Here is a 27,917-nt window from a genome sequence, read left to right as displayed (position 1 = left end):
AATGAAAGGTTGGTTTACTTGGTATTAATAGAACTCAACTCAACAATAAAAAGACAAATAACAAGCAATTTAAAAATGAAGAAAGAATGAATAGATGTCCTGGCCAGATGGCTCAGTTGGCTGGAACATCGTCCCATATACCAAAAGGTTGCAGGTTAAATTCCCAGTCAGGGCTCATGCCTAAGCTGCAGGTTCAATCCCGTCAGGTGCATACAGAAGGCAACCAATTGATCGATCTCTCTCCCCATCCCCCCACCATCTCTCCCCCTAAAATCAGTAAACATATCTTTGGGTGAGGATTAAAAAAAAAAAAAAAAAAAAAGAATGAGTAGAAATTTCTCCAAAAGAGAAAATCTGTAAAAGATTTATGCAATAAACTCTAAATCAACCACTAAAAAATGGCCAATAACATGAAAAGATACTAAACAATGTTAGTCATTAGGAAAATGCCAGTCAAAAGCACAAGTAATATATGACTTCTCAGCTACTAGGATAGGTATTAAAACTTATTTTATACCCTGGCTGGTATGGCTCAGTGGATTGAATGCCAGCCAGCCTGTGAACCAAAGGGTCGCTGGTTCGATTCCTAATCAGGGCACATGCCTGGGATGTGGACTAGGTCCCCAGTTGGGGATGTGCAAAAGGCAATCGATCAATCGACGTTTCTTTCCCTCTCTTTCTCCCTCTCGTTTCCTTTCTCTAAAAATAAAAATAAATAAAGTCTTTTTAAAAATATGGTTAAAATAGTAAATTTTATGCTATGTATATTTTATCACAATAAAATATTGAAAAAATTTAAAGAATATTTAATGTAGTAACAACGTATTTTGGGGCTTATAGCACATGCAGAAATAAAAGATGACACAACAGCACTAAGGCAGAGATAAGGGAAATGAAATATAGTGTTATGTCTTATACTACGCATGAAGTGATCTAGAGTAGGCCTCCCCTTACTGCGATTTTGCTTTCTGCAATTTCAGTTACCTGCAGTCAACTGTGGTTCAAAAATGTTAAATGGAAAACTCCAGAATAAACAATCCATAAATTGTACACCATTCTGGGTAGTGTGATGACATTCTGCGCCATCCTGCGTGCACGCGCACGTGCGCGCACACGTAATTCATCCCCTTTGTGCAGTATTTCCATGCTGTAAATGCTCACCTGCCTGTGAGTCTCTCAGTAGTTCTCCTAGTTATCAGATCAACTGTCATAGCATCACAGTGCTTGTATTCAAGTAACACTTACTTTACTCAATAATGGCCCCAAGACACAAGAGTAGTGAGGCTGGCAATTTGAATGTGCCAAAGAGAGGCCATAAAGTGCTTTCAATAAGTGAAAAGGTATATATGTATAGGAAAAAACACAGCATATATAAAGTTTGGTACTATTCATGGTTTTAGGGCATCCACTGGGGGACCCTGGAACTTATCCCCTATGAATAAGGAAGAACTATTATAATATAATAAACCCTAAATCAACCAACAAAGAAGGGAGGAGGGTTAGAGGGAGGTAGGGAGGGCAATCTTGGTAAATGTTCCGTGTGCACCTGAAAAGAATAACTGTCTTGCTGGTGGGTGGGGTATTCTATAAATATCAATTAGGTTAAGTTGGTTATTAGTGTTGAGTCTTCTATACCCTTACTGATTTTCTGTATACTTGTTCTATTAACTGAGAGAGTAGTATTCAAATCTCTAGCTCTAACTGTAGATTTGTCTATTTCTCTTTGCATTTCTGTCAGTTTTTGCTTTGTGTATTTTGAAATTCTAGTATACTCTAGTTTTATTAGAACATAAATATTTAAAATTTTAATGTCCCCTGATTAACAAACCTCTTTAGCACAAAATGCTCCCCTCTGTCAGTATAAAATACTAATATTAGGACTTATTCTTAAAGACTGTCAGCAGGTGCCACTGAGAAAACTATTTAGTGAACATGACTCCTCTTCCCATCTTATGAACCATGTGTTTATAAAAATCTTACCGTATCATCAAGACCATCTATATGCAAAACCACTGTTTTGGCACGTTTGTTTGTAGTCCCCAGAAAAAACTGAGCTTTCCTTCGACGTGAGTTCATTTCATTGAAACTATCACTATCTGCCATATTGGAAGATTGAAGAATGTCATAGATTTCAGAGGCCAGCAGTTTTGTTTCTCCTGGAGTTGTAGTCCTTTAAAAGAAACATATAAATTAATAAATTAGTAATGTCACTTCTACTGACTGTAATTTTATTCCTCAAGTTTTCAAGGCCTTGTTTCCTTCAGTCTGCTTTGTTCAATTTAAAATACCGGTAAATCCTGGACTAATCTGTAACGTAGAAAAGGCATCTAGTTTATAATAAAGTCTTCTCATTTCATTTTATAGCCATGGTTCATTGAGATTCAAAACTCATCACAATAGTGGTATAAAAGCACATTTAATCGAAATCATTAATTATGTATGAAATCGACTAGATCAGGATATAACAAGTCCCTGTATTAACACTAAAATTTAACTTGCAATTTGAAAGTGTCTGACCTTCAAGAATATACAACAGTTCTGGCCAAGACAGAGGCATAGGTAAAAACCCTCCCCTTCCTCGCACAACCAAAAGAAGGATAACCACCAATCTAAAATCAATAAACAACCAGAAGTGCCAGAAAATCAAACTGCATGGCACTCCAACAACCACAAAATTAAAGAAACAGTCAAACAGAACAACCAGACCAGTAAGGCAGCGGACGGAGAGAAATGGCAACAAGGTGGTGGACCACATAGGCAGGGATGGCTAAGAAACTGCAGAAGGGCAGCGACTGTCTGGGCAGGGTGGGCTGCAGAGAGGCAGTGGGCTGCGTGGGCGGGGCAGCTGCCATCTGGGAAGAAACTCCCAGTCTCACACAAGAGTTCGGTGAAAAGTGAGCAGAGGCACTGCATAGTTCCCTCTCGGGCCCCTCCCTCACAAGCAGCACCTTAGCACAGCAAGGAGGGTTACCCTGCCGAGGTGAATACCTAAGGCCCCTCCCCCTTACAACTTAACAGGGGCCCTGAACAAAAAAATAGGGCCAAAATAAAAGAACAGATCAAAACTTCAGAAAGAGAGCTAAACGATGAGGTGATAGCCAACCTATCTGATGGAGAATTTAAAGCCCTGGTAATCAAAATGCTCACAGAACTGATCAAACTTGGCTGAAAAATGAAAGAGAAATGAAAGATACCCGAAATGAAATAAAGCAAAATATTCAGGGAACCAACAGTGACAGGAAGGAAACCAGGACTCAAATCAACGATTTGGAACAAAATGAAGAAATAAACACCCAACCAGAACGGAATGAAGAAACAAGAATTCAAACAAATGAAGAGAAACTTTTGAACCTCTTTGACAACTTGAAATATTCCAATATCGGAATTATAGTGGTGCCAGAAGGAGAACAACAAAAGCAAGAAATTGAAAATTTATTTGAACAAATAATGAAGGAGAATTTCCCCAATCGGGCAAAGGAATTAGACTTTCAGGAAGTCCAGGAAGTCCACAGAGTCCCAAAGAGGAACACACCAAGGCACATCATCATTAAGTTACCCAAGATTAAAGACAGAGAAAATCCTAAAAGCAGCCAGAGGAAAGGAGACAGTTACCTACACAGGAGTACCCATAAGGCTATCAGCTGATTTCTCAAAACAAACCTTGAAGGCAAAAAGGGGTTGGAAACAAGTATTTGAAGCCATGAAAGGCAAGGACCTACATCCAATACTCTATCCAGCAAAGCTATCATTTAGAATGGAAGGGCAAATAAAGTGCTTCCCAGATAAGGCCAAGTTAAAGGAGTTCATCATCACCAAGCCATTATAAGAAATGTTAAAGGGACTTGTCTAAGAAATGGAAGATCAAAAATATGAACAGTAAAATGACAACGAACTCACAACTATCAAGAAATGAACCAAAAAAAAAAAAAAACGGAAAACAAAAACTAAGCAAACAACTAGAACAGGAACAGAACCAGAGAAATGGACATCACATGGAGGGGAGGGGAAAGGGAGGAACAGGAGGGAAAAGGTAAAGGGAAGAAGCAGCATAACTGGTATACATTAAATAGATAGGGAGAGGTCAAAAATGGTATAAGAAACAGAGAACTCAAACAACTTGTATGTACAACCCATGGACATGAACTAAGAGGAGGGAAGCTGGAGGGTAGGGGTGTGCAGGGTGGAGGGAGGATTACGGGGGAAAAATTGGGAAAACTGTAATAGCATAATCAATAAAATATACTTTAAAAAAAAGAAAATGCAACATAAAAATCCAAAAGGAGAAAACAAAATCAGATCGTATTAGTTATTTCAATAGAGATTTCTTAGCAAATTCAAACTGTTTCTTAGTTTGCATATCTTTCACAGTATGCATCACAAAACCACAATTCAGACAATTTTCACTCTTAAACTTTCCAATCCTGCTATATAGCCCCTCACATAAACATGTAATGTCACGCTATCCAACATAACTTTCTACACTGAAGAAATCCTCTATACCCGCACTGTCCACTCATGTGTGGCTATTGAGTACTTGAAACGTTTCTGTCAAGTGCAACTAAAGACTTGAATTTTAATTAAATTTAAATGGCCACATGAGATAAGTGGCTACCATAATGAACAGCACAGGTCTAATAATAATTAATTAGTTGAACTGAATGACAATAAGTACACATAACTGTAAAAAAATATTCCTCATTTCATCTGTAAGAGAGCTCGATTAAATCCAAATCCTTTAACACACAGTCTAGGCCTTTAAAATCTGTCCTCTACCAACACCGACTCATTGTGGCCTTTCATTAACGCCTTTCCGTCAGCTTTCAAACTCAGCTTAACCACCATCTTCTTATGAAACCTCCTCACCCCATCCAGCCCTCTGCATCCAAAGTACTATGCTTGTACTTGACTACTGATTTTAATTTTCTACTTCTTTCTCTTCAAGAATAGGGGTGTATTCTCTCTATACCTTCCACAAAGCCTAAATAAAATCGTTTGCAATCTATTTGTTTATTGAATGAATAGGAATACTTCAATTTCTGATATTCAGCCTGTATATACTCTAAGTATAAAGACCTTCAATTGTAGGGGTGCTAATTTGGCAATTTTCGGGCCCTCAATTTATTATATCAGGTGCTTTTTTGAGCGCCTGTTGACCACCAAGATCAATTACTTTGAATGATTTTGGTTCTGTATTACAGGAAGCTATGAAAAACATTATTTTTTTAGGACATGTCTCAGCATTTTTCAGATAGCTGTTTTACAGTTTATTGAAAAGGTGACCACAGTTCTGAGATAGTTTAAAGAGCAGCCAGCCATAAGTTGTAAAGAGTATGAGGGCACAGCCTAGAGGCACTCATGAATTTAAGAGGGAAAAAGTACCTGAGTGACTATTTTCTCAATTCTCCCAAGGATGGTATGGAGATAGGACCATTCCAGAGTCACAAGGAAAGATAACCTGTACCTCTAATGGATTCCGTAGGCTTCAGGGCTTACTTCTCTCATAAACCTGTTCTAGTGGTTTCCTTATTAATAGCAACAGAGTGAGGGGAGAAACTGCCATTTGTTCATAGAAACAACTGGCAAAGGTGATGCATGTGCATTTATGATCGCCTGTGCAGCTATGGAGGCTACTCACACTAACTTTCAATTAGAAAGCTGAAAATGTACACAAAATATAATTCATATATAGTCATACATGCTGTGCCTACTTATATAAGCAAAGCACTTACAAAGAGACTAGCAAAAGTAGTTAAATGAAATAAACACTCCTACCACCACCATTTCAACTTCCTTATTTCACAGTTCCAAAGTTTCATCATTTTCATACAGTAATAAAATTCTTTCTGAAAGACTTTCAATTTCTATCTGTTTAAAACCAAAAGATTTTAAGGAATAACATAATCAAATCAAAGTGACGGTCTCGTTATTTTTTTAAGTACGTTCTTCTGGTGTACTCAGAGCACTCAATTTTACTGCTACCATTTCTATGGAAGAGTAAGGAGAATACCTCTATTAATAGACCCAGACCTCCCTTAAAACTATGTTAAACTTTGTCTTAGTCAAAATGAGATTTACAAAATCATGTAAGGAAAAATAAATCACACACCAAGTCACTTCTTGATCTGCACACTATGAGAAGTATCCCAAATATCTATACGCATTGCTGATCAACAAATCAATTATAAGTAATTATTCCCTTATCTTAAAAATATGCTTTTAAAGCCAAAAAGAAAAATCCAAGAGCATTTACAGAATCAAAAGCTATCTTAGTCTTTTTTTATAAAACAAAATTACTGTTAAACTACTGTGACTCAAAACATTCAAGTAGAAAATGTCCAGTGTTATATGGTACATCTGGCCATAAATGTTAGAGAGAATGTATAATTGAACAAGTATTAATTGCCCTAATCTTCCTAGGCAAGTGAAAATTGAGCTGATTAATGCCCTGGATTTAGTTCAGTCTTAAAAATCTGACATCAGGAAAAAAAAAAAAATCTTGAAAGGCTCCTTCATCTAGTAATTGGAATTTTTCTCTCAGTAATTTACTATTCCATAATGAAGTATATTGACTTCTCACCACTTTTCTAATTAGTTTCTGTATTGATAAGGTTCAAAATATCATTCATAAAATACAACTAAAAGGTGAACTCTGATCTTTATTATATAGCAAAAGTAATTTTCATGCTAAATATTAGCACAATATTTCCTATAGGTCATACACAGCGATTCACTCTAATTCTAGATGCTGCTAATAACAGTTTATATTGCCCATAAAGGCCAGTTAAGACTTCCATATACTTTGTGAAAGCAATGAATGTACATACTATTTTACTGTTAGTGACTTGCTATCATCTTTTGAAAAACCTCACAATGTTTCCTTTAAGAACGAGTTTTCAATTTTTTTCCTGTGTTATTTGCTAAGAAAAAGTGTTTCTGTAACATTTCTGCAACCCAAAAAACCATCCTTCATCTGTTAACCAAAACAATCCTACTTAAAAAGGGTTCTAAGAAGTCAACAGCTCTGTTTAGGTAACAATGATGTCTAAGGCAGGGAAATGATGATACTTGAGCCAAAGCCCTTTAGTTTACACATTATCTGTAGCTGCTTTAGCAGTCTGCAACAGAGATTGTCTGTCTGGCAATGCCAAAAATGATTTACTATCTGCCTTTTTACAGAAACAAAAATTGCCAACATCTGTTTTAAATAATTATAAAAAGAAAGAGACTGAAAAAACTACAAAGGATGTGGAATATAACTGCAGCCATTTAGAATGAAGGTGCAGGAAAATGGTTAGATGGAAGAATGCTCCCAATATACTAAGAAAACTACAGCAGGCCCTCAAACAACATCATTATCATTCAATATTCTTTTGTTATAATGTCGATGAGATGCTGTAGGAACTTAAAGCTTGTTTATACCAATTAACCTAAGGTAAAATTGGTTGTTACAAGTGGATGTTAAAAGAGTACTTACTTACTTACTGTACTGCTATTGTTTCTATATTTTATATGATACGTTGACATCTGACTTTTCAAAAACACATAAAAATCAAGGCAAAATGGAACATCATTTTCAAGAATCTCAAGAAAACAAAATGTGAGCCACAGATGCAACCTAGTTATCCTTTAATATCAAAGTTATAGGAAAAGAGTTTTCAACATGAAAGAAGATTTGAGCCTTTCTTGAGCAATCTACTTGAGAATGAACTTCAACCAACCAAGAAATGAATGGGAGAACTTCAGCCAAAGGACCGATGATGAACATTTTACATATTTAACTGTAGATCTAAGTTTAAGTCAAAGGCTGGAAAGAGAATGAAAGAATATCTAAATGTCCTAACAAAGTAAAATAATGCAACTTAAAGAAAGGAGAAGGGAAAAGAAAAGAGGAAAACGTAAAAAAACTCAATGACTATGGAACACATAATAGGTGGGAGTCAAAAGATTACCATTAAAAACTAAAAAGCAAGACAGTGGAAGTTTAATTAAGAAAACAAGTCAACTGAGAGCATTTTTTAACAGTGTAAGTACAAAAGCAACCACTATAACAATAAGACAAATATTCCTATTAGAAGGAATTTTCAAAATAAAACATCATGCAGAGAAAAACTATTATCACTTAATATACAAGGTAAGTGCAACAAAAATGAATTAAAATGAAATACATTGGTCAATAAATATAAATGGACTTAAAAAAAGATTTTCAATTTGGCTCATAAAACAAGGCACAGTTAAAACAAAGTGATTCAGAAATAAAGGAACGGGCAAATGTAGAAATAATGGGAACAGGGGTTGTGTGCTGATGTAGAATTCCAACCCCAGATCCAAGCATCAAACACGACAAAAGGTACTTTTTGTTTAATCTTCAAAAACAGACTTCACAGTGAAGAAATATATATAAATATAAAAATTATGAATATACATGAACTAATATATATGGAGAAAGAACAACAAAGTTAAATGATAAAGCACATGTTAAGATATTAAAATTTGGGGGATCAAATGTAGGGTATTTAGGTATAGTTGTACTCTTTTACAGCTTTTCTATAAGTCTGATATCATATATGTAAATGAAAAGATAAATGGCATGATGTTTTCTTCTTTTTTGTAATTTTTAGTTTTTACAAATAAACCACATACTACATACTTGCAATAAGATTTTAAAATGATATTCTAAAAAGTAAAAGAACACAGAAAAAAAGGCATAAAGAAATGAAAGCACATGCTTATCATCGAAGATTCTAACAAAAGGAATAGACCGTTTATTTCAAAATCTAGAATTTTAGGAAGTTCTCCAGATGAAATGAGGCATTTTAAAGTTGTGATGCCACATTTTATTAAAGTGGTTTTTATTTATAGTATACTTAATGTTAGATATTCACAATTACTTATATAAAATGCATCTTATATCAGTACTATTATTCCTGAAATATCAATCAATAAACAAATGTCTTATACTAGGTTCAGATGTTCTATGTTGACATTTTGAAGATTCTCTTTTCCTAGGGATCCAGGACTAAAAATAAAATGTAAAAAGGTTCTAACCTCTAATGACAAGATTTTATTTATGGGAGAGATTAAAATTAGGACACAACGCCAGATTCGTTCTGAGTGACAGAACTTTAAAATCCCTTCACAATTCAAGAACCAAAAGCAACAGCCCAATTGTTGAAATCAATCCAATTGTTGATCTGTAAGCACCACTCAACACAAGTAAAACCTGCTGTTGAATAACACATTAAAATCTCAGCAACATTCTGCAGCAAAATATAATATGGTGATTAAAGGGCGTAACTTTAAGTATGCAGAATTTCCCCTACTTTATAAAATGCTCTTCTCTGCTTCCTATGTGAAGAATAACCTCCACGCTCCCCACCTACTTCAGCTTTCTAGTCTCCCCTTTCATCACTGTCAAATGGCAAGTTTCTCTTCAAAGCAGCATCCCTTCACAACAGATTTTCCTTGTTCTGTGGCTCTTTCTGGGATATGGGAAGATCTATTTTATACTTCCTTAATTGCATAATTCCAAACAATCAAAGCTAAATCTCCCCCTAAGTCTGTACTCTTTAACAGGGAGATCCTGTACAAACCCCAGCATCACTGGCTGGCTGTCACATCAAGGAAAAACAATCAGAGTACAGACCACTGATCATGTGTGCTACAGCTTTATCAAGGTGACCCATATAAAAATGGGATGCCAAATCAAGTTTTATGTTTACAAGCCAAAATACATACTTCTAACACTCAAGCATACAAACTTCTAATATGGTTATTATGGTAAACAGAGGTGACTTTTTAACAGCTTGAAACGCAACCTTCAAATGTGAGATCTCTAATAGTCAAATGATCTGTAAAATGTACATAAAAACTATTATATCATATCTCCACTTTTCAAGGGCTATAGGACCAATTATAATAATGGAGAGTACAACAGATGTCCATTTGTTTTACCACAGGAGGAGCCGGCAACAATTATCACACTGTCCTAAAAAAACTACTTTATTTGAATTGAAAAGATAAGCCACTGGTGTCAGCCATGAAGACACATACAATGCTTGGATCTCCCTTTAACAAAGACATATGCCTTACAGCTGCAGACGTCCAGCAATAGAGCCAACAAATGTGGTGGCTTTGAGATTCATCAAGCCCACCTTTCAATCCTTCATTCCAAGGCCTGGTTCTTCCAGGGCAGGCCCAAGCCAAAGACTAAATCATGGGGGCACCAGGGTGTGGCTATTTCTGTCTAGTGAGAACTCACCTACACGGTAAAACTTGCTTTGGAGCTCCCCCCTGTGTTAGCGGTCCAACTTGCATTGCACTCTGAGACCCTCCTTGCCCTGTTCAGCTTCCTCCCCACCTTCTTTCACAGATGTCAATGTGCATTGTAGTCTGAAGACTGCAGTCCAACCTTATCCTTTATCTTACAGACCTTACCCCTCAATAAACCTCTTCCATTTCTTAATGCATTTCTCATGCCCACAATAACCTACACTGACAAACCACTTCTCTTACAAAGATACAAGTAGACTTCCTCCTATTTTTTTCTTGTATTTATATTTTATATATTAGGCTATTTCAGTGGTCCCAAGTTTCCCCCCTTTGCACCCCTCAACCACCCCCCCACTTCCTCAGGCAAGCCTCACACCACTGTTCATGTCTGTGGGACATGTGTATAAGCTCTTTGATTACTCCATTTCCTACACTGTACTTTGCATCCCCATGGCTATTCTGTAGCCACCTATTTGTACCTCTTCACCCATTCTCCCACAACCCCGCCCATGCAGCAACTATTAAAAAATTCTCCATATCCATGATTGTCTGTTCTTCTTACTGTTTAGTTCTTATTTATTTCTTTTTAATTTTTACTTATTTATTTTTAGACAGAAGGGAAGGGAGGGAGAGAGAGGGAGAAATTTATTTATTTTCAGAGGGAGGATAAGGGAGAGAAAAAGAAAGGGAGAGAAACATCAATGTGTGAGAGAAACATCAGTTGGTTGCCTCTTGTTTGTCCCCAAATGGGGACCCGGCCCACAACCCAGGCTTGTGCCCTGACAAGGAATGAAACCAGTGAGTGACCTTTCCGTTTGCGGGCTGGAGCTCAATCCACTGAGCCACACCAGCCAGGACTCATCTAAGCCCTTAAAGACATTTCAAATTTTTACCACATATTTTCAACTTCAGTAATTATACCTATTATAGGAATACATAACCTCCCAAGTTCATCATATGGATAAAATAGCCCTATACAATCATCCATATTACGTTTAAACCCTTCACTGCATCCAATAGCACTAAATGTGCCAGTTCAAAATAGTTAACTACAGGGCACTGAAGCATACTACAAACGAGAATAATGCGACATTCTATTTTACACAATACTTGAGAATTTACAAAGCATTTCTACATATATTATCCCACTGGAATCTCAATTACTTTGCAAGTGTTACTTGTAGCTTATGGATGAGGAAACTGGTGGGCAAAAAAATTGTTTGTCTCAAGTCAGAATTAGAATCCAAATCTTTACTAATGGAATTGGCTTCGAACCACAGGAATGATTAACACAGTTGATGGCAGTCAATAGTTTGTTATTTATTCCTAATGGTTCCCTGAATAAAAACAAGAAAAACTTCAGTCTCTATCTCGTCATTATCAAAGATCAAAGGACTAAACAACTAGTCTATCAGGTAGTTGACCCCATGAAAACAAATATTTAAGTAATCTGTAAAAAATGAGACTAACAAAATAAAATTTATCTAGAAGCCAAGAACACTAAAAAGAAAAAGAAAAAACAAAACAGAACAACAAAACACTGCCTTGGAGGTCAGTTTAGATGATTCTTCACTGATATGATTTAGTTTGTAGCATTTGGCAACTACGTAATAACTATTGTGACCACTCAAGCCAAAGAAACTGCAAGGTAAGTTTTAAAACATCAAATTAAGTTAAGTGATTACTTAAGTTTTAAAGGTAGTCATCTCATCATATACAATCAAGATACAGAGTAAACTAAAAATAAAGCCTCAAAAAGCTTACCTTTTTCCTTCCAGACACAGTGGAAATATCAAAACACTAAGTCTTCAATTTCTAGCCTCTACAAAGAAATCAGCAAGGCCTAAGAAAGGAGCAAACCAGATATCCCCAGAGGCAATACAACTGAAGAACCCCAGATAAGTAACAGCCTCTCAGTATTTTCTTCACCCATAAAACCAACCTCAAAAAGTTGTAAATAACAAAATGAGACAATAACTATATTAAAATCTTAGTAAGATTTAAGATACAATTATAAGCTAAAATTCAAATTAAACAGCTCTAAGTGAGACGCAGTGAATGATAGTCAGGGAAATCTCACCAGAGGCCCTTTTTGCAGTGATACTGCTCTTTTCAGTAGGACTGAGATGAAGTAACAAAACTGTGTAATGCATATTTCCAAATGTAATACTCACCTATGTGGCTGTGCTAGCAATTCAATTTACTTTACAAAACCTCATAAGGCAAGATTTTCTCTTTTCAAAAAATATTTGTTCAGTATGGTGTTTACCAACATTTTAATTAAAATTTGGACATTTTCATAAGGACTATTATTAAACATGTTTAAGAAAAATAAGAATATTGACCAACACAACATGTTTGGACATGAAACCCATATTAGAATAAAAATTTCCATGAAATTATGTATGAACAATCAGTACACATTTCACAAGAAGATCCATGTTTCCACTGCATTGGGAGACACGATTATACTTACTTCTGTATAACGTTTTGCAAGCTTAACATCATACCAAGTTCTCCCTGCATCTTTTCTCTGTTAGCCCGGCATTCTGCCAAGTATCGAAGAGCCTACAGCAGAAACAATAACATATTAATTCACATGTCCAGACTATTCAAAATTAAACCCACTACTAACTTACTATAAGAGAAAAAAAAACAGAGAAAACCAGCTTTTTGTTTTTAGAATCAGTTGGTTTTGAAGTGTTTAGAAACTCTTCCTTAAATGCTATAATCAGAGCAGTCCCCTCGGGGAGAAATGATCCTTTGAGCTGAAGTAGCTGATTCTGCTCTTTGAAATGAAGGTTCCTAACTTATCTGCAAGGTCAAATTTAGTTTGTTCTGGCTTTAGTTTCACCACTTCATCTTGTGAAGGATACAAGGAACAACATTTCACTTATTAATTTCAGGAAGTAGTCTCTATAGCCATCATTTCCCTAGGTGCTTTTCACATTTAAATTAAAATAAACTGCTGAGGGGGACAAAACATACAACCACCTTTATGGAATCAAATGTTTCTAGTTTTACAATTCACCTTTAAAATGTCTCTCTTTTTTTTTTTAACTGAAAAGCAAAACATGAACTCACCTCACAAATTTCTACTTTCTAAGTTCAATTTTTCTAGAGTGCTTTCCTTGTAAAGTACATTTTCCAAGTATTTCCTTCACATGCTGATTCCTTAGGGATTTCATTAGCTGGTTTATAGACCTCCTTCCTAATCTCTCACCACTCACCAAAGACTTTGGTACATGAGTTCCAGGAGAATACCTCTGTGAACTCCACCATCCAAAACTCAGCCATCTCAGTTCACTGATCTTCACCTTTTCTACTGGTCCTCCACGCTTCACTTCCACAGTGCCTGTTGTTTACCAAAAAATGATACCATCTACGCAACCACAAATCCAACAACCTGACTACAATCTCCTATCCTTTCTGCAATTTCTCCTACCTTGATTTTCACTTCAATCCTTAGAGGATTAACTGCCATGGGAACTGCCATCCCTCCATAAAAAAACTAAGAACCAGGACAGGAGGCAGCATAGAATTGTAATCCCTGAGAGAAGGGAAATGACGAAGTGAGCCCTATAATGGCTTCATCTACTGCTTTGGAGACAGTTTCAAGAGTGTAGCACAGGGAGGGGGAGCGTGAATGGAGCCCACTGGTCTTGCTGAGTTAGGAGGTCAGAGATCAGAGTTGGGGAGGTTGGAGTGATACACTAAAATAAGAAATAAATATTTGGTCTCTGTCAGGTCCCTGGCACAAAACCCTTGGAATTTTCTGGGTGGCAAGAGTGTCTTACTGAACAAGGAGATGAGTCTCTGAATTGGGAAATGCATCCACCTGCAGGAGGGTGGTGGACTCCAACTCCACAGGGACAAAAGCCTCTGTACTCAGCACCTTTCCAAACCTTGACCTATGTACCTGTTCATGTGTATCCTTTAAAATAAACTAGTAAATATAAATAAAGTGACTTCATGAGTTCTCTGAGCCTGAGGAGGGGGTCAAATCTAATACCCAGTTTATAGCTGCTCAGCTAGAAATATGGGGACCGGATACTTGCAACTGACCTTTGAAGGGAAGGCAGCCTTGTGGGTCTGAACCTTAAACCTGGGGAATTTAGTAGCTCCAGGTAGTGTCAAAATTGAAATGGATTGTTGAACACCCAGCTGGTGTCCACAGAAGATCAGAGAATTGGTTGGTGTCAGAAAACACTCTAGGAGGCTAGAATTTGCAAAGCAGAATAACAGAGAAGAGGGATCTCCACAGCAACTGCACCCCCTCCACAGATCTCTTGAGGGAGTCTCTAAGAATCTTTGGTTGAATGCCTGCTTGCACATGCTTGAGGGGGTAAAAGGTCACCAGAAAGCAGGGAAAACAATGCCTGAAGCTCACACTGGCTGGGAAGAGTTTGTGATACTGCCTGCCAGGGGTGAAAAGACCTCCCATGTACTGAGGTATCAGGGGGAATTCTCAGAAGAGCCTCCCCTTAGTAGTGATGTCACAGAATACAGGCTGCTTTGGACTCACTCAACAAAGCTTCAAAGCAAGTCTGGAAAGGATCAAACTCATTCCAAGTAACTTAACTACAACCCAGAATAAAGTACAAGAATATTTACAGAAATACAGAAAAAAAGCCCACAAAAACCCAAAACCATAAAATTTGTGATGTCTGACATCTGATTAAAAATTACCAAGTAGCCCTGGCTGATGTAGCTCAGTGGATTGAGCATGGGCCTGCAAACCAAAGGGTTGCTGGTTCGATCTCCAGTCAGGGCACATGCCTGGGTTGTGGGCCAGGTCCCCAGTTGGGGGCACACGAGAGCAACCACACATTGATGTTTCTCTCCGTCTCTTTCTCCTTCCCTTCCCTGCTCTCTAAAAATAAATAAATAAAATATTTAAAAAAAAATAAATTACCAGGTATAAAAAGCATGAAAATATGATCCATAACCAGGAAAAAAAATCAGTAAAAACAGACCTACATATGACAAAGATGGAATTAGAAAAATAAGAGAAAATTAGAAAACAAAACAGCTATTATAATATGCTCCAGCCCTGACCAACGTGGGTCAGTTGGCTAAAGTGTAGTCCCATAACCAGAAGGTCGCCAGTTCAATTCCCAGTCAGGGTGCATGCCCAGGTTGCGGGCTCAATCCCTCGTTGGGGCAAACGCAAAAGGCAGCCAACCAGTGTTTCTCATATTGAAATTTCTCTCTCTCCCTCCCCACCCCTCTCAAGAATATAATAAATCTTTTAATTAATTAATTACTTATGCTCCATATGCTCAAGGATGAATCAGAAAATATGAGCACAGTGAGGAAAAACTGGTAGATATTTAAAAGACCCAAAGGTAACTTCTAGAGGACAAAAACATACTACCTGAAATGAAAAGCACGCTGGATAAGATTAATAGCAGATCAGACAATACAGAAAAAAAGATCAGTAAGCTTTAAAAGGCAGCAATGAAAACTACCCAAAATGAAGCACTGAGTGGGGAAAAGACTTAATAAAAGAAAAAAGCAGCGCTGCACAGTGACCTGTGGGGTGACATGAAAATATCTAACATACATGTAACTAAAGTTCCAGAAGAGTAAGAGGAAGGAGACAGGAAACACTTGAAAAAGTAGTAAATGGCAATTTCCCCAAATTTATGAAAACTATCAACCCACACACCCAAGAAGCTCAACAAATCCCTAGAAGAACAAAATAAAAAGATAGCATCCATTTCAGGCACATCATAATCATTTGCTGAAAACCAGTGATAAACTCACAAGAGCAGGAAAGGCATTATATAGAGTGGGACAAACATAAGAATTACAAGTCTTCTTGTTAGAAATCATATGGGCCAGACAAGAAACACCTTTAGAAAAAGCAAACCTGCCATACGAAACACGCTGAAATTCCTCAGGCAGAATAAAAAGGACACCAGTTGAAATGTGAGTCAATACGAAAGGACTGAAGAACACCAGAAATGGTAAATATGAGGATAAATACAAAATACATTTGATTTAAAATTTTAATCTCTTTAAAAGGTAACTGTTTAAAGCAAAAGAGATACTGTAGATTTTTAAAAAAGATTTTATTTACTTAGGTTTAGAGAGAGGGGAAGGGAGGGAGAATGAGAGGGAGAGAAACAGCAATGTGCCAGAAATACACGGGTTGATTGCCTCTCGCATGCCCCCAACCGGGGACCTGGCCCGCAACCCACACGTGCGCCCTGACCGGGAATGGAACCAGCGACCTTTCAGTTCACAGGTGGGCACTCAATCCACTCAGCCACACCAGCCAGGACTGTAGATGTTTTAACATATATGAAGTGTATGACAAAAAATAGCACAAAGGACAGGTGGAGGAAATGGAAATAGACTGTTGTATGCTTCTAACATTATACAGAAGTGTGTGATTTATTTAAAGGCAGATTTTGGTAAGTTAAAGATGCATATTATAAACCTAGATCAATCACACACACACAAATTTTTTAAAAAGGGTACAGCTAATAAGCCAACAGTGAGGATAAAATTATAAAAACACCACACCTGTTCTTCAATCTCCTTAGGAACTTTCACCCACCACTGATCCCTCTTACTTTCTCTTTAGCTCTGTCCCTTCATGGCTTGACTTACCTTCCTATTCAGCCTAGCAGCTACAGTCTATCATTTCAACCACCCCCTTGCCAAAAGTCCTCCACTCCCTCCCATAGTTGTTCTGTCCCACTTACATAAGCAAGAGTCAACCCTGAACGAATCCAACTATTTGGCTCTCAGGCCCTATAGTAGGACCGAAGGCAGGTAAGAAAGGAGTTTCATACGCCACATGTATTGTATCAACTCAGCGCTACCAAACTAATCAGCCCCTCAACACCTGTGAACAATCCCACCATTCTCCCCAGTTGGTAACCTGTCCCACTTTATGTAACTATGAGAACCTTTTCCTCAGACTTCTCCCATTTTTGCAACACCCTGCCTTCTGGATTGAAAGATTCAAGTCTAGTCCGCTTTTCAAAAAAAAAAAAAAATTCCTTCACCCCAAGTCCCTACCTAGAAACTAACACTCTCTTCTCATTCTTATTGCAATTCTTATTGAAAAAGGATCAAGACTAGGAACCATGAAAATTTTCCCATTTATTACTACTATTCATTATATGAACGTGTGTTTTGCCCGTTAAACTTCATTTTATGAAGGTAAAATAGGAAACCTGTATTATTTTGTTTGAATTTCAAAAAGGAAAAGCCTGTATTTTCTGTATGAACTTGTAAAATTAAGACTAAATGGGAATTTATCATGAGTTCTTAAGGACAATGACTTTAAAACGTTTGACATTATTTTTCTTTTGAACATTTTGTTACGAAAATTTTAGAAAAGTAGAGAGGTAAGTGTGTGGTGACCTCCATGTACCCGTCATTCAGATGCAACAAGTATCAACCACTTGGCAATCTTGTGTCATCTATGTTCCCTGCCGTAACCACACTGGAGTACTTTATAGCACATCTCAGAGAACACGTACTTTCATTTGTAAATACTTCAGTACATCCCTAAGAAGTTAATGGGTTTTTTATTATCTTAATGTTATCATACTATTACCATTACCCTGCAAAGGTATTAATGGTTCTCTAGTATCATCTACTATCTAATCCATATTCATTTCAAGCAATCTAAAAGTATGTTTATGGTTGATTCATTCAAATCTGGATCAAAATCAGGTTCGCAAATTCTACCTAGATGGTATGTCCCTTAAGTCTCTCTTAATTTATAACAGTTACTGTTATCCCACTGCTCCATCCCAACTGGCTTTCTTTTTGAAGCTATTTATTGTTATAGAGCCAGATTATCTGTACTCCAGAAATGAGCACTCCAGAAATGATTCTGGATTTGCCTGATTGTCTGCTGTTGGTCTTTAACATGTTCCTCTAGTCCCCAAATTTCTCATAACAGGGGAGCTCCTTCTGTACTATTAGCTATGATCCTTATATTTTTCTTTTCTTTTCTTTTCCTTTCCTTATCGTTCCTTCCCATCTTATAGCAAAACAATACAATTCACCTACTGATGCATTTATCCACTCATCATTTATGCCAACAGAATGTGGCATATCTCTACGTGAAATATTGTTCAGCCATTAACAGGAGTAAGGTACTGATATACGCTGCAGTGTAGTAAACATTATGCTCAGTGGAAAAAAGTCACAGAGACCACATATTATAAGATTTTATGTATATGTATATTAATAATATAGAGACATTTTTGCTGAAACAGGCAAACACAGAAAGACAGAAAGTATGGCCACTTAGGGAAGCAGGGTGGGGAAATGAGGAATATGTGAAGAGTAGAGTTCCTGAGGTGATGAAAATGTTGTAAAACTGACTGTGATAATTGTACAACTCCATGAATATACTAAAAACCATCGAATTATACACTTTAAATAGGTGAACTGTATGTGATTTAGATCTCAATAAAGCTGTTACAAAATAAAAACAAAACACTTAAGTGCCTTGTTATAATGCCTGCATGCAGCATTCTATCATTTTTGTCAAAGTACTGGTCACATACATACATGCTTGCACATATAGAAATAGACTTACTATCATTTGCTCTACAGTCACTTAGTTTTTAGCATGTCACCTAACACTTCTTCAAATTCTCCTCCATTGCAAAATTACAACACTGAGATTGAAACTACTACAGGCGACTTACGAGCAAAGCCGAGTGGACGACAGGGGGGTTGGGATGGTCCATAAATAAAATAAGGCCAGGCAGACATCCCTGGTCCTGCACAATGGCTCTTCTATTTAGTGGGTCTGCAGCTAGATCCCGCAGCTGGTTAACTACCGACAGAGCGTCGGGTTCTTCATTCATGGTGGAGGAGGAAGAATTCATCTTCTATGCCATACACATGAACAAAATCTTCTTAAATTCTGTAGAAACAGTTTGCAAAATTAGTTCTAGGCTGAAGTATATTGTGGCATTTATTAAATAATCAGAATGACAACATTTAAAAAGAAACAGATAAATTGAAACCACAAAAAAGAATCAGCAATTCCACAGTTTAAAGCAGGTGTGTCAAACTCATTTTCACTGGGGGCCACATCAGCGTCACAGTTGCTTTCAAAGGGCCGAAATAATTTTAGGACTGTATAAATGTAACTACTCCTTACCTGTTAAGGAGATGAAGTTACATTTGGCCCTTTGAAGGCAACCGCAAGGCTGACGGGGCCCCCCAGTGAAAATGAATTTGACATCCCTGGTTTAAAGTAAAATGAACATAAAAAGTTGACTAAAATGAAAATCAAGATTTTTATGTGTGCACAATGTTTAAAGAACATATGTCATCTTCAATATTCTAATAAATTCCTTTTAGCAATACATACTTTAACCTACCACAATAAACAAGACATTTACAGTTCAATCTTGTAAACTTTGCTACACTTCTCAAACTGTACACTGCCAAGTGCTTTTTTTCTGTAGAACATTTCTGGAGCCTAAGTCCCACCTCAGAGAAAAGTGACTTGCTGACAGTTTTCTCTCTTATTCATCTATGAACAAAACCCAGCAAACTGAGTCTACAAAAGATAAAATCCACTAGGAAAAAGGGAAGAGTCAAAGAAGGCTGTGAACAAAGAAACCAAAAGGGTATCTCACCCTGGGCCTCAGGCCAGTGGAGTTTAGGAGGTCACAGTGAATCTGAACTAAATCTAAGCACACCAGTCTATCTCTGAGTGTACCACCTTCAGAAGAATGAAAGAATTTGGTTGATTCACTTAACAGTTAAGTATACAGTCACAGCCACAGAGAAGTTAAATAATTTGCCCCGGGTAACAAAAGTTAGTATAGAAATGGGCTAAAATCTTATTTACTATCTCCTAAATTGGTCAGCAGATTTTCCACTTGCCATACAATTATTTTAAATTCAGCATACCTTTTTTCCAATAAAAGTGAACAGGATATTTTAGAAAAATGTAACATGCTAAACATACAAAAGTTGAAGAAACAAAATATTTCAAAATAATCTTCATATAAGCAGAAAGTTAAAAACAGTAACTTCAATTAAGTCACACAGTACACTCCTTATTAGGAGAATATAAAGGTGTAAACACTTTCCACAAATTAGTAAGTTTAATGCTAATTTCAGTAACACTGCCAACTGAGAGAGGGTGTTAGAGACAAAATTACAACTCCAGAAAGGCTATTCAAGTTATTTTGAAGGAAAAAGGTAATAAAGTAGAACTGGCTTTACCATGCATTAAAATGTAGTTATTACAAGTAAAGGCTGGGGACAGAGAGAGAGAAAGATACTATACCCAGGAAAGCTACTTATACATTTAGTATAAGAAAGCAGGCTCTCAGTGAATCAGACCCAGGCTCCACTACTTGGTAACTATGATTTTAGGCAACTCACTTAAACTCTTCGTCTGTTTCTTAATCTGTAAAATGTAGTATAGCAGCTACCAAATGGTGTCTCGTCCAAATTAAATAAAAATACATGTGAAGGGCTTAGATTGGTGCCTGGCACACAGTACATTCTCAATAAATGAAGTTAAAAGTTACATGGCATCAAAAATCAATAAAAACGACTAAGATTATTCAATAAATTGGAATAACTTCTAAGGAATTTTAACACCACCACTAAGAATCTTTAACCCATACCACATTCAAAAAAATCATTCCAGATAAAATACATTAAATTTATAAAGTTTTTAAGTCTGCAAGCAAATGCAAAATAAAGGACTCAGAAAAGAGGGCTTTATCACAGTAGTACTTGGCAGGTAATTTTCTGAAAATGAAAATATTAGTTACTGTGGCAATTAAAAAGATTTAAAGAAAAACAGGTAGCTTAATTGGTTAGAGCACCGTCCCAATATGCTAAGGTTGCGAGTTAGTTCTCCGGTCAGTACACATACAAGAAGAAACCAATAAATGTATAAATAACTAGAACAACATGTCAGTATTTCTCTCAAAAAAAAACACAAAAAACCAGTAAGAAAAACAGCACACTGAATACAAAGGTAAGACAGGTTTGGCGGCATGTTGTCTCTTAGGTGCTTCTATTATCAAGAGGCTAAATACCCCTGTTCACAAACCAGCTACCCATTAGCTGTATGTGCTATCACCAACACAAACCCTACCCACAATAGAACCTACAAAACCAGTTACTGACTCAAACGTCCAAGAGCCAAGTCACAGTTAAGAACTAAATACTCTAAGGTGATGGCTTTTTACATACAACATTGGCCTTGGAACTGGAGAGCTCCATTCTCATCTAGAGAGTCCTTAGAAAATAAACTATTTAATCAGAAGACTTTGCAAACTTACAGCCTTCCTGTTCCTTGGAGATGAACAAAAGTCAAAATCATTAAAACTATCCATCTTCAAAGCCCAGGGATAAGGGGAGGGCTCAAATAAAGACATGCATAGGAAAAGGTAGGTAATACAATAAGGCATCTCATACCCAAACATAACAAGCAGAGGCCAAAGCTGTGGTCAAGCACTCCATTTCCTATGCCACTTAAATGAAGGCAAGAGCTCTGACTGGTGAGGCTCAGTTGGTTGGGTGTCAACCGCAAGGCAAAAGGTCACTGGTTCCGTTCTGGTCAACCTTGTGTGCCTAGATTTAGGGCTTGCCTACGAGAGGCAGCTGATTGATGTTTTTCTCCCTCCCTTTCTCCTTCCCTTCCCCTCTCTCTAAAAATAATCAAATAAAAAATATTTTTTAAAAAAATGAAGGCAGGCAGAAGTTGTGATTTGCTTTCCTAAATTAAATGAGTTCTTGTGTAAAATTTCAGGAGAGAACTTCTCAATGTTGGAGTTCACATTTCTTACTTTAATATTCTTGATATCTGTGGACTGCAGAGTTCACATAGTTGATTTTATATAGCTTTGGAACAGCTAAGAAAATAGAAACAAGTAAGCAAAAAGTTAGAACTTTAATCCCAAAACATGTATCAGTGTTTTTGTATTAATTCTATTGATTTCACACAAATACTCAAGTTGTTTGATTAAAATATTAGCTATCACAGGAAAATGTTTCTAAGCAATGTATTTTAGCATTCATTCTACTCTACCCACTCCCTTTTTAAAAAATTGATTTTTGACCCTGGCTCGTGTGGCTCAGTGGATTGAGAGTGGGCCTGCGAACCAAAGAGTGGCCGGTTCGATTCCCAGACAGGGTACATGTCTGGGTTGCGGGTCCCCCAGGAATGGGTGTCTGAGAGGCAACCACACATTAATGTTTCTCTCCTCTTTCTCCCTCCCTTCCTCTCTCTCTAATAATAAATAAGGATTTTATTTATTTTTCATACATCAATCAGCTGCCTCTCACATGCCCCCATCTGGGGACCGGGCCTGCAACCCAGGCATGTTCCCTAACTGGGAACCAAACCAGCAACCTTTCAGTTCACAGGGCCACACTCAGTCTCAATCCACTGAGTCACACCAGCCAGGGCAATAAATAAAATCTTTCAAAAAAATAAAATAAAAATTGATTTTTGAGCAAAAAGAGAGGAATGGAGGGAGGGTGGAACATATGGAGGGAGGGAGAGAGGAACATCGATTTATTGTTCCACTTATTTCTGCATTCATTGGTTGTCTCTTATACCTCTCTTGACCAGAAATGGAACCTTGGAGTACAGGGATGATGATCTAACCAACTGAGATCCCCGGCCAGGGCTAATCCTACCCTCTCGTATTCCCAAAATTGAGACCTCAAAATAATTTTTAAATTCACTGAACTGAGCAATTTTAGAGCAACAAAAAGAAAATAAGCTTGCTTTCTAGTTGCATTTTTCACCTAAAATACTAATGCCAAGGTGTGGATATGGATAGCACCCAACAGAATAAAGTGGGATTGTTATTAAAACATAGATTCCAAGGTCCAACCTCAGGCCTAAAAATGAATTTTGGGGGGCAAGGCCCAAGAGTTTTTTTAATAAGCACACTAGGTGATTCCTGGCACAAATAAAAACCATTAAAACTTTACATTAGTCTATAAATGCCATGTCTTTTTAACATGGCTATGAACATCTGAATAAAATCCTGAACTTTAAAAATTCCACAAGATTCTTTAAGTACTTAGCAACATCAGGGTAAGTGAATTTGGAACTAGGTTTATTATCAGATAATCAAATTAATAACTTGGAAAAACCAGCAGTAGTATCTACCCCCTCCTTCCAAAACAAAATTGTGGGAGGAAATTATGGTGGGAAATTTGTGCAGATTGTGTGTGAGTAAACAGAAAGTTCTTGAAATTTTATTTAACAGTCAGCAGTGGTACTTAACATTTCTTTTGTTTCAGCTTTTTAAAGACCAGCACCTGCTGTCTTACAAGTTAGTTTTGAAATACTATATAAGTATTCATGTATATTTTGAGATTTTTGGATGCAAAGCTGAAACTGCCAATACAGACATATTTAATTTAAAAAAATCACATCCTCACTAGCTAATAAAACTGTAAAAAAAAAAAAAAAGCAAAAAATCCTTTCTCTGTCTTTATAATTCCAGTCTTATTAGAACCCAAATGGACATACTATATGTCTTTTATTTTCTCTTGTTTGGCTCAATTTGGACAACTCAAATAAAAGACAACGCATACTCCCCAAACTTTAACAAGCAACCTGATCATCTTAGAAATCTTGTTAAAAAGCAGGTTCTAATTTACTAAGTTGGGGGAGGCCTGAAATTCTGCATTTCCAATAAACTTCCAGGGGAGGGCTACGCTGCTCTGGGAACCACACTTTGAGTAGGGAGGAGGAGTGAAGTGATAAGATAGGAGACCCTTGTAACCTGGCAGATGTCTGAAAGATTTTTTTCTTTCAGCCAAGATTTACGATTCAATTCAAAGAATTATTAAGCTCTCATCTACTAGCAGCAATACAGAAGACACATATACAATCTAGTCAGTTAAGTGAGTTTTTAAAAAATAACAAGCACTGAGATTACATCTGGCTTTCCCCTTACTAACAACTTACTAGCAACTAACAGTAACTCTCTGAGAAGTTAGGTTACCTCCTCCGAGCCTCGGTTTCCTCACATAATAAACCTCAGTGGTTGTCCAGATCAAAGAAAATTAAAACTTATGATATGAGTACCGGCAATTACCAAACAAGAACAACACTTGATCCTTTGGGGACTTCTATTCCGCCAGATTCTGGGGTTTGTCCTGCACCACCCTGATCTAACTACACTACCTCGAAGGAGTTGCTAACAGCACGAATACCCCAAGAACGGTTTTTAAAATACACGTGCAAATGAAGCCAAACACAACTTTGTCGTTATGCTCAGTGCAGACATGCAGTTGCACAAAACTAACACAAAGTTACCAAAGAACCACCTGGTGAGATGAAGTAAGATAACACCCATTAATAACGATAGGCTTCGTAAAAATGGGACGTGCGGTGGAAGGAGAAGTGAATAAAGCTTGTGTAAAACATTTTCCCAAGACACGTGGGAGCAAGGCGCTTTAAGAAGACGGAGGGACACACTGCTGGGTTCTGATAAGAAAGTAGACAGAGCGCCCTGGCCCAGGCAGATTCGCCGACTTTGTGCAGTCTGCTCTCCGCGGCCTTCCCGTATCCACCGCTTTGTCTGCCGCCCCTGGACCCTACGTACCGCTCCAGTGCTTTAGGAGTCCGGGGCCTGCCGCACCATCAGGGCCACACCAACGGATGCGATAAAGGGACCCGGAGGCTCGGCCTCGGAAACACCAAACTGGACTTACTCTAAGAGCCAAAGAGCGAGGGCGCCAGCGGAAAAGGTTCTACAGACTATCCCCCATGACCCTGAAACCTCCATCAGTTGTGTCCTCTGATTGGCTGATACTTTTGCAACGCGAGGACAAGCCACCCAATCCGAGAAGGCTTTCTTGCACTAAAGCGTTCATTGGTGACCTAGGGGAATGCACTAAGTGTTGAATGGAAGGATCCAATGAAAACCCAGGAACCTGGATTGGACTGAACGTCTCTCCGTCCACCAAGCAATAAGCAAAGAAACAATTCCCGCTGGGAAGTCTTCGCCCTTTTCTCAACTACAATTCCCAGCATTCCAGCGCTGGAGGAACTTCGCTCCTGCGTTCAGAAATTCAAGTTGAACGTGCCTTGTTTTGTTTTCTTTTCTCTAGCAACTTTCTGAGTTCTAATAAAGTAGTTTCATAATGTTTCACTCGCTTCTGTAAGTCTTAATTCATAATCTTTAAAATTTTTTTGAAGTTTTCCGAGAACATTAGCTATTAGGCATTGCTTGGATTTCGTTCACTTCTTGCTAATGTCCACTGTCTTCCCAGCAGCGTATAGTCAGCAAAGTACTTTGATTCATCTGTAAATGAATTTTAAAACCAAACGTTTATTTTTGTTCATATGTCCTTGCTTTCCCTAATTCTTGATTATCCTCTCCCTTCTATAAACATTGAAAGTAAATAGGAGCAGAGTAGAAAGGTCTCTTGGTTCACAGGCCGCACTAAATCCACTGAGCCACAGTTGAGAAGGTTTCTTTAGCGCTGTTTGACCTATAGCGAAAACAAGTCTGGCATGGTTTCTGTTTCCCAAAGTCACAAGAGGGAGTGGTGGTTAAGTGAACGTTGAATCTAAAATACAAAGAAAAAAGATGATACATAATGTCCAGTGGTAGAAACCACCAGCCTCGTTTGTTAACAATCGTCCAGGCCAATCAACTGATGGAACAAAAAAATGGACAATGAAATTTTAAGTGTGGAAAGCTATAAAAAGCCCAAAGGGTAGTCAGTCAGGTGAAGCAAAGCGCATTTGATTGAGTAAATGAAATTTCATTGTGTTGTTATTAAAAACAACTCATTAACCCGGACAAGTACGCTTTCTATTTTTGTTAGGGTTAATTTGTATATTAGAGAAATAAAAGACATTTGGGATTTTCCCAAAAAATAATTGATGACTTAGGTTTGTGGCACTGTCCAGAACATATGTTCAATAGAGTCTGTCTTTTAGAAGTTCACAATCTAAAATTAAATATAATCACACTTCTGACATTAAAGTATAGACCCATTTTTCCTAGCAAACTACCATTATCGAGAGTAGATAACTGGCATTAAAAATAAGGGATGTAGCCCTGGTGTGGATCGAGCCCTGGCCTGCGAACCAAGGGGTCACTGGTTGGATTCCCAGTCAAGGCACATACATGCCTGGGATGCGGATCAAGTCCCCAGTAGAGGGTGAGTGAGAGGCAACCACACATTGATGTTTCTCTCCCTATCTCCTTCCCTCCCCTTCTGTCTAAAAATAAAATAAATAAAATCTTAAAAAAGAAAAGGAGGGGATGTATTCACAAAAATAAATAAATAAATACCAGTTTCATGAGCATCTATGGATGATAAGCCATAGGGTAGTCTTTAAGGTTTTACTAGCTTATATTCTCATATTAAAAACAGATGAACTTAACACCAGAGAAGTTATCCATTATACTTGCCATTATGAGTCATTGCTTGGTCTTAGCCTCAGATATCTTGCCACAGCTGGAATGTCAAGTTTCTCAATGGCTGTGTTGCTTCAGATACTTGAATCAGATAATGGCAGTTTCATTCATTCAATTATTTAACAACCATTTTTGAAATACATTCAATGTGCCAGAGACAGTCTTAGAAATGAATTCAAAGATATGGAAAACCATAATTACTGCCCTCAAGGAGCTCATGGTCTAGTGTAATGGTTTCCAAAACATTTTGATCAATTGCCTTTTAAGCTTAAAAAAGTTTTGAGCATCTAGCTCTGATATATGTATATGTATTTATTCATAAATTCTATACATATATTATCATATTAATACTTAAAAACATGTCACAATAGAAATTTTTAAAGGATGAGAAATAGTTATAAATAGAAGCCATGACTATCTACCTAGATGAAAATAAAATTGTATCCATATCCATCATTTACCAAAAAAATAAATTCCAGGCCTGACTAGTGTGGCTCAGTTGGTTGGGCATCATGCTGCAAAGCAAAAGGTCACCGGTTAGATTCCTGGTCAGGGCACACACCTAGTTTGTGGGTTTGGTCCCTGGACAGAGTGTGGACAAGAGGCAACCGATCAATGTTTCTCACATCAATGTTTCTCTCCCTGTTTTTCTCCCTCCCTCCCCCTCTGTCTCTATAAATAAATAAATTCCAGATAGATTAAAAACTCAAGTGTGAAAAATAAAATATATCTGCTCTGGGCAGGTAGCTCAAGTGGTTAGAGCAATGTTCCAATATGCCAATGTCAGGGCACTTACAAGAATCAACCAATGAATGAATGAATCAGTGGAACAACAAATCAACAAATCAGTCTCTCTATCTCAAATCAATAAAGATACTTTAAAAAGTAAAGATAAATAAACTCACTTGTAATAAGTAATGTAAATTAATATAAAACTGAGAATAATCACTTGATGCTGCTCAGGCTAGCAATAATCAAAATGGCACAAAGTGGCTGGCAAAGATAACTGGTAAGAAGAGGACTCTCAGATACTTCTGTGGAAATGTAAATTATTAGAGGCTTTTAGAAAGCAATCCAGCAAAAATGCATTATAAAAATAATACAGGACTTGGCTGGGTAGCTCAGTTGGTTAGTGCATTGTTCTGATATACCAAGGTTGCAGGTTTGATCCCAGGTCAGGGCACATAACAAGAATCAACAAACATAATACATCAATAAGTGAAA

The 27,917-nt window shown here is 37.3% G+C and overlaps 1 protein-coding gene across 3 annotated transcripts in view; it reads right to left on the bottom strand.

Annotated features, from left to right (window-relative positions):
* ARMC1 (armadillo repeat containing 1) overlaps nucleotides 1–25,044 on the bottom strand; it is a 30,433-nt gene extending 5,389 nt beyond the window's left edge. The window contains exons 1-5 of one of the 3 annotated variants that reach the window (XM_045181513.3): nucleotides 24,864–25,038; nucleotides 22,080–22,145; nucleotides 18,957–19,177; nucleotides 12,746–12,837; nucleotides 1,981–2,170 (exon numbers count right to left, since the gene is read on the bottom strand). In XM_045181513.3, the coding sequence (XP_045037448.1) occupies nucleotides 1,981–2,170; nucleotides 12,746–12,837; nucleotides 18,957–19,139 (465 nt within the window). In that variant the 5' untranslated portion in view covers nucleotides 19,140–19,177; nucleotides 22,080–22,145; nucleotides 24,864–25,038. Of the gene's footprint in view, nucleotides 1–1,980; nucleotides 2,171–12,745; nucleotides 12,838–18,956; nucleotides 19,178–22,079; nucleotides 22,146–24,863 lie in introns of all 3 variants that reach the window. The other 2 variants (XM_045181514.2, XM_024572164.3) reach the window with 2 other exon arrangements.
* Between the last annotated feature and the right edge of the window lie 2,873 nt (nucleotides 25,045–27,917).

Source organism: Desmodus rotundus, chromosome 8 (assembly GCF_022682495.2).
Source record: "Desmodus rotundus isolate HL8 chromosome 8, HLdesRot8A.1, whole genome shotgun sequence".
Lineage (NCBI taxonomy): Eukaryota > Metazoa > Chordata > Mammalia > Chiroptera > Phyllostomidae > Desmodus > Desmodus rotundus.
Note: the sequence above shows the minus strand (reverse complement) of the source record. Positions and strands in the feature narration are given on the sequence as shown.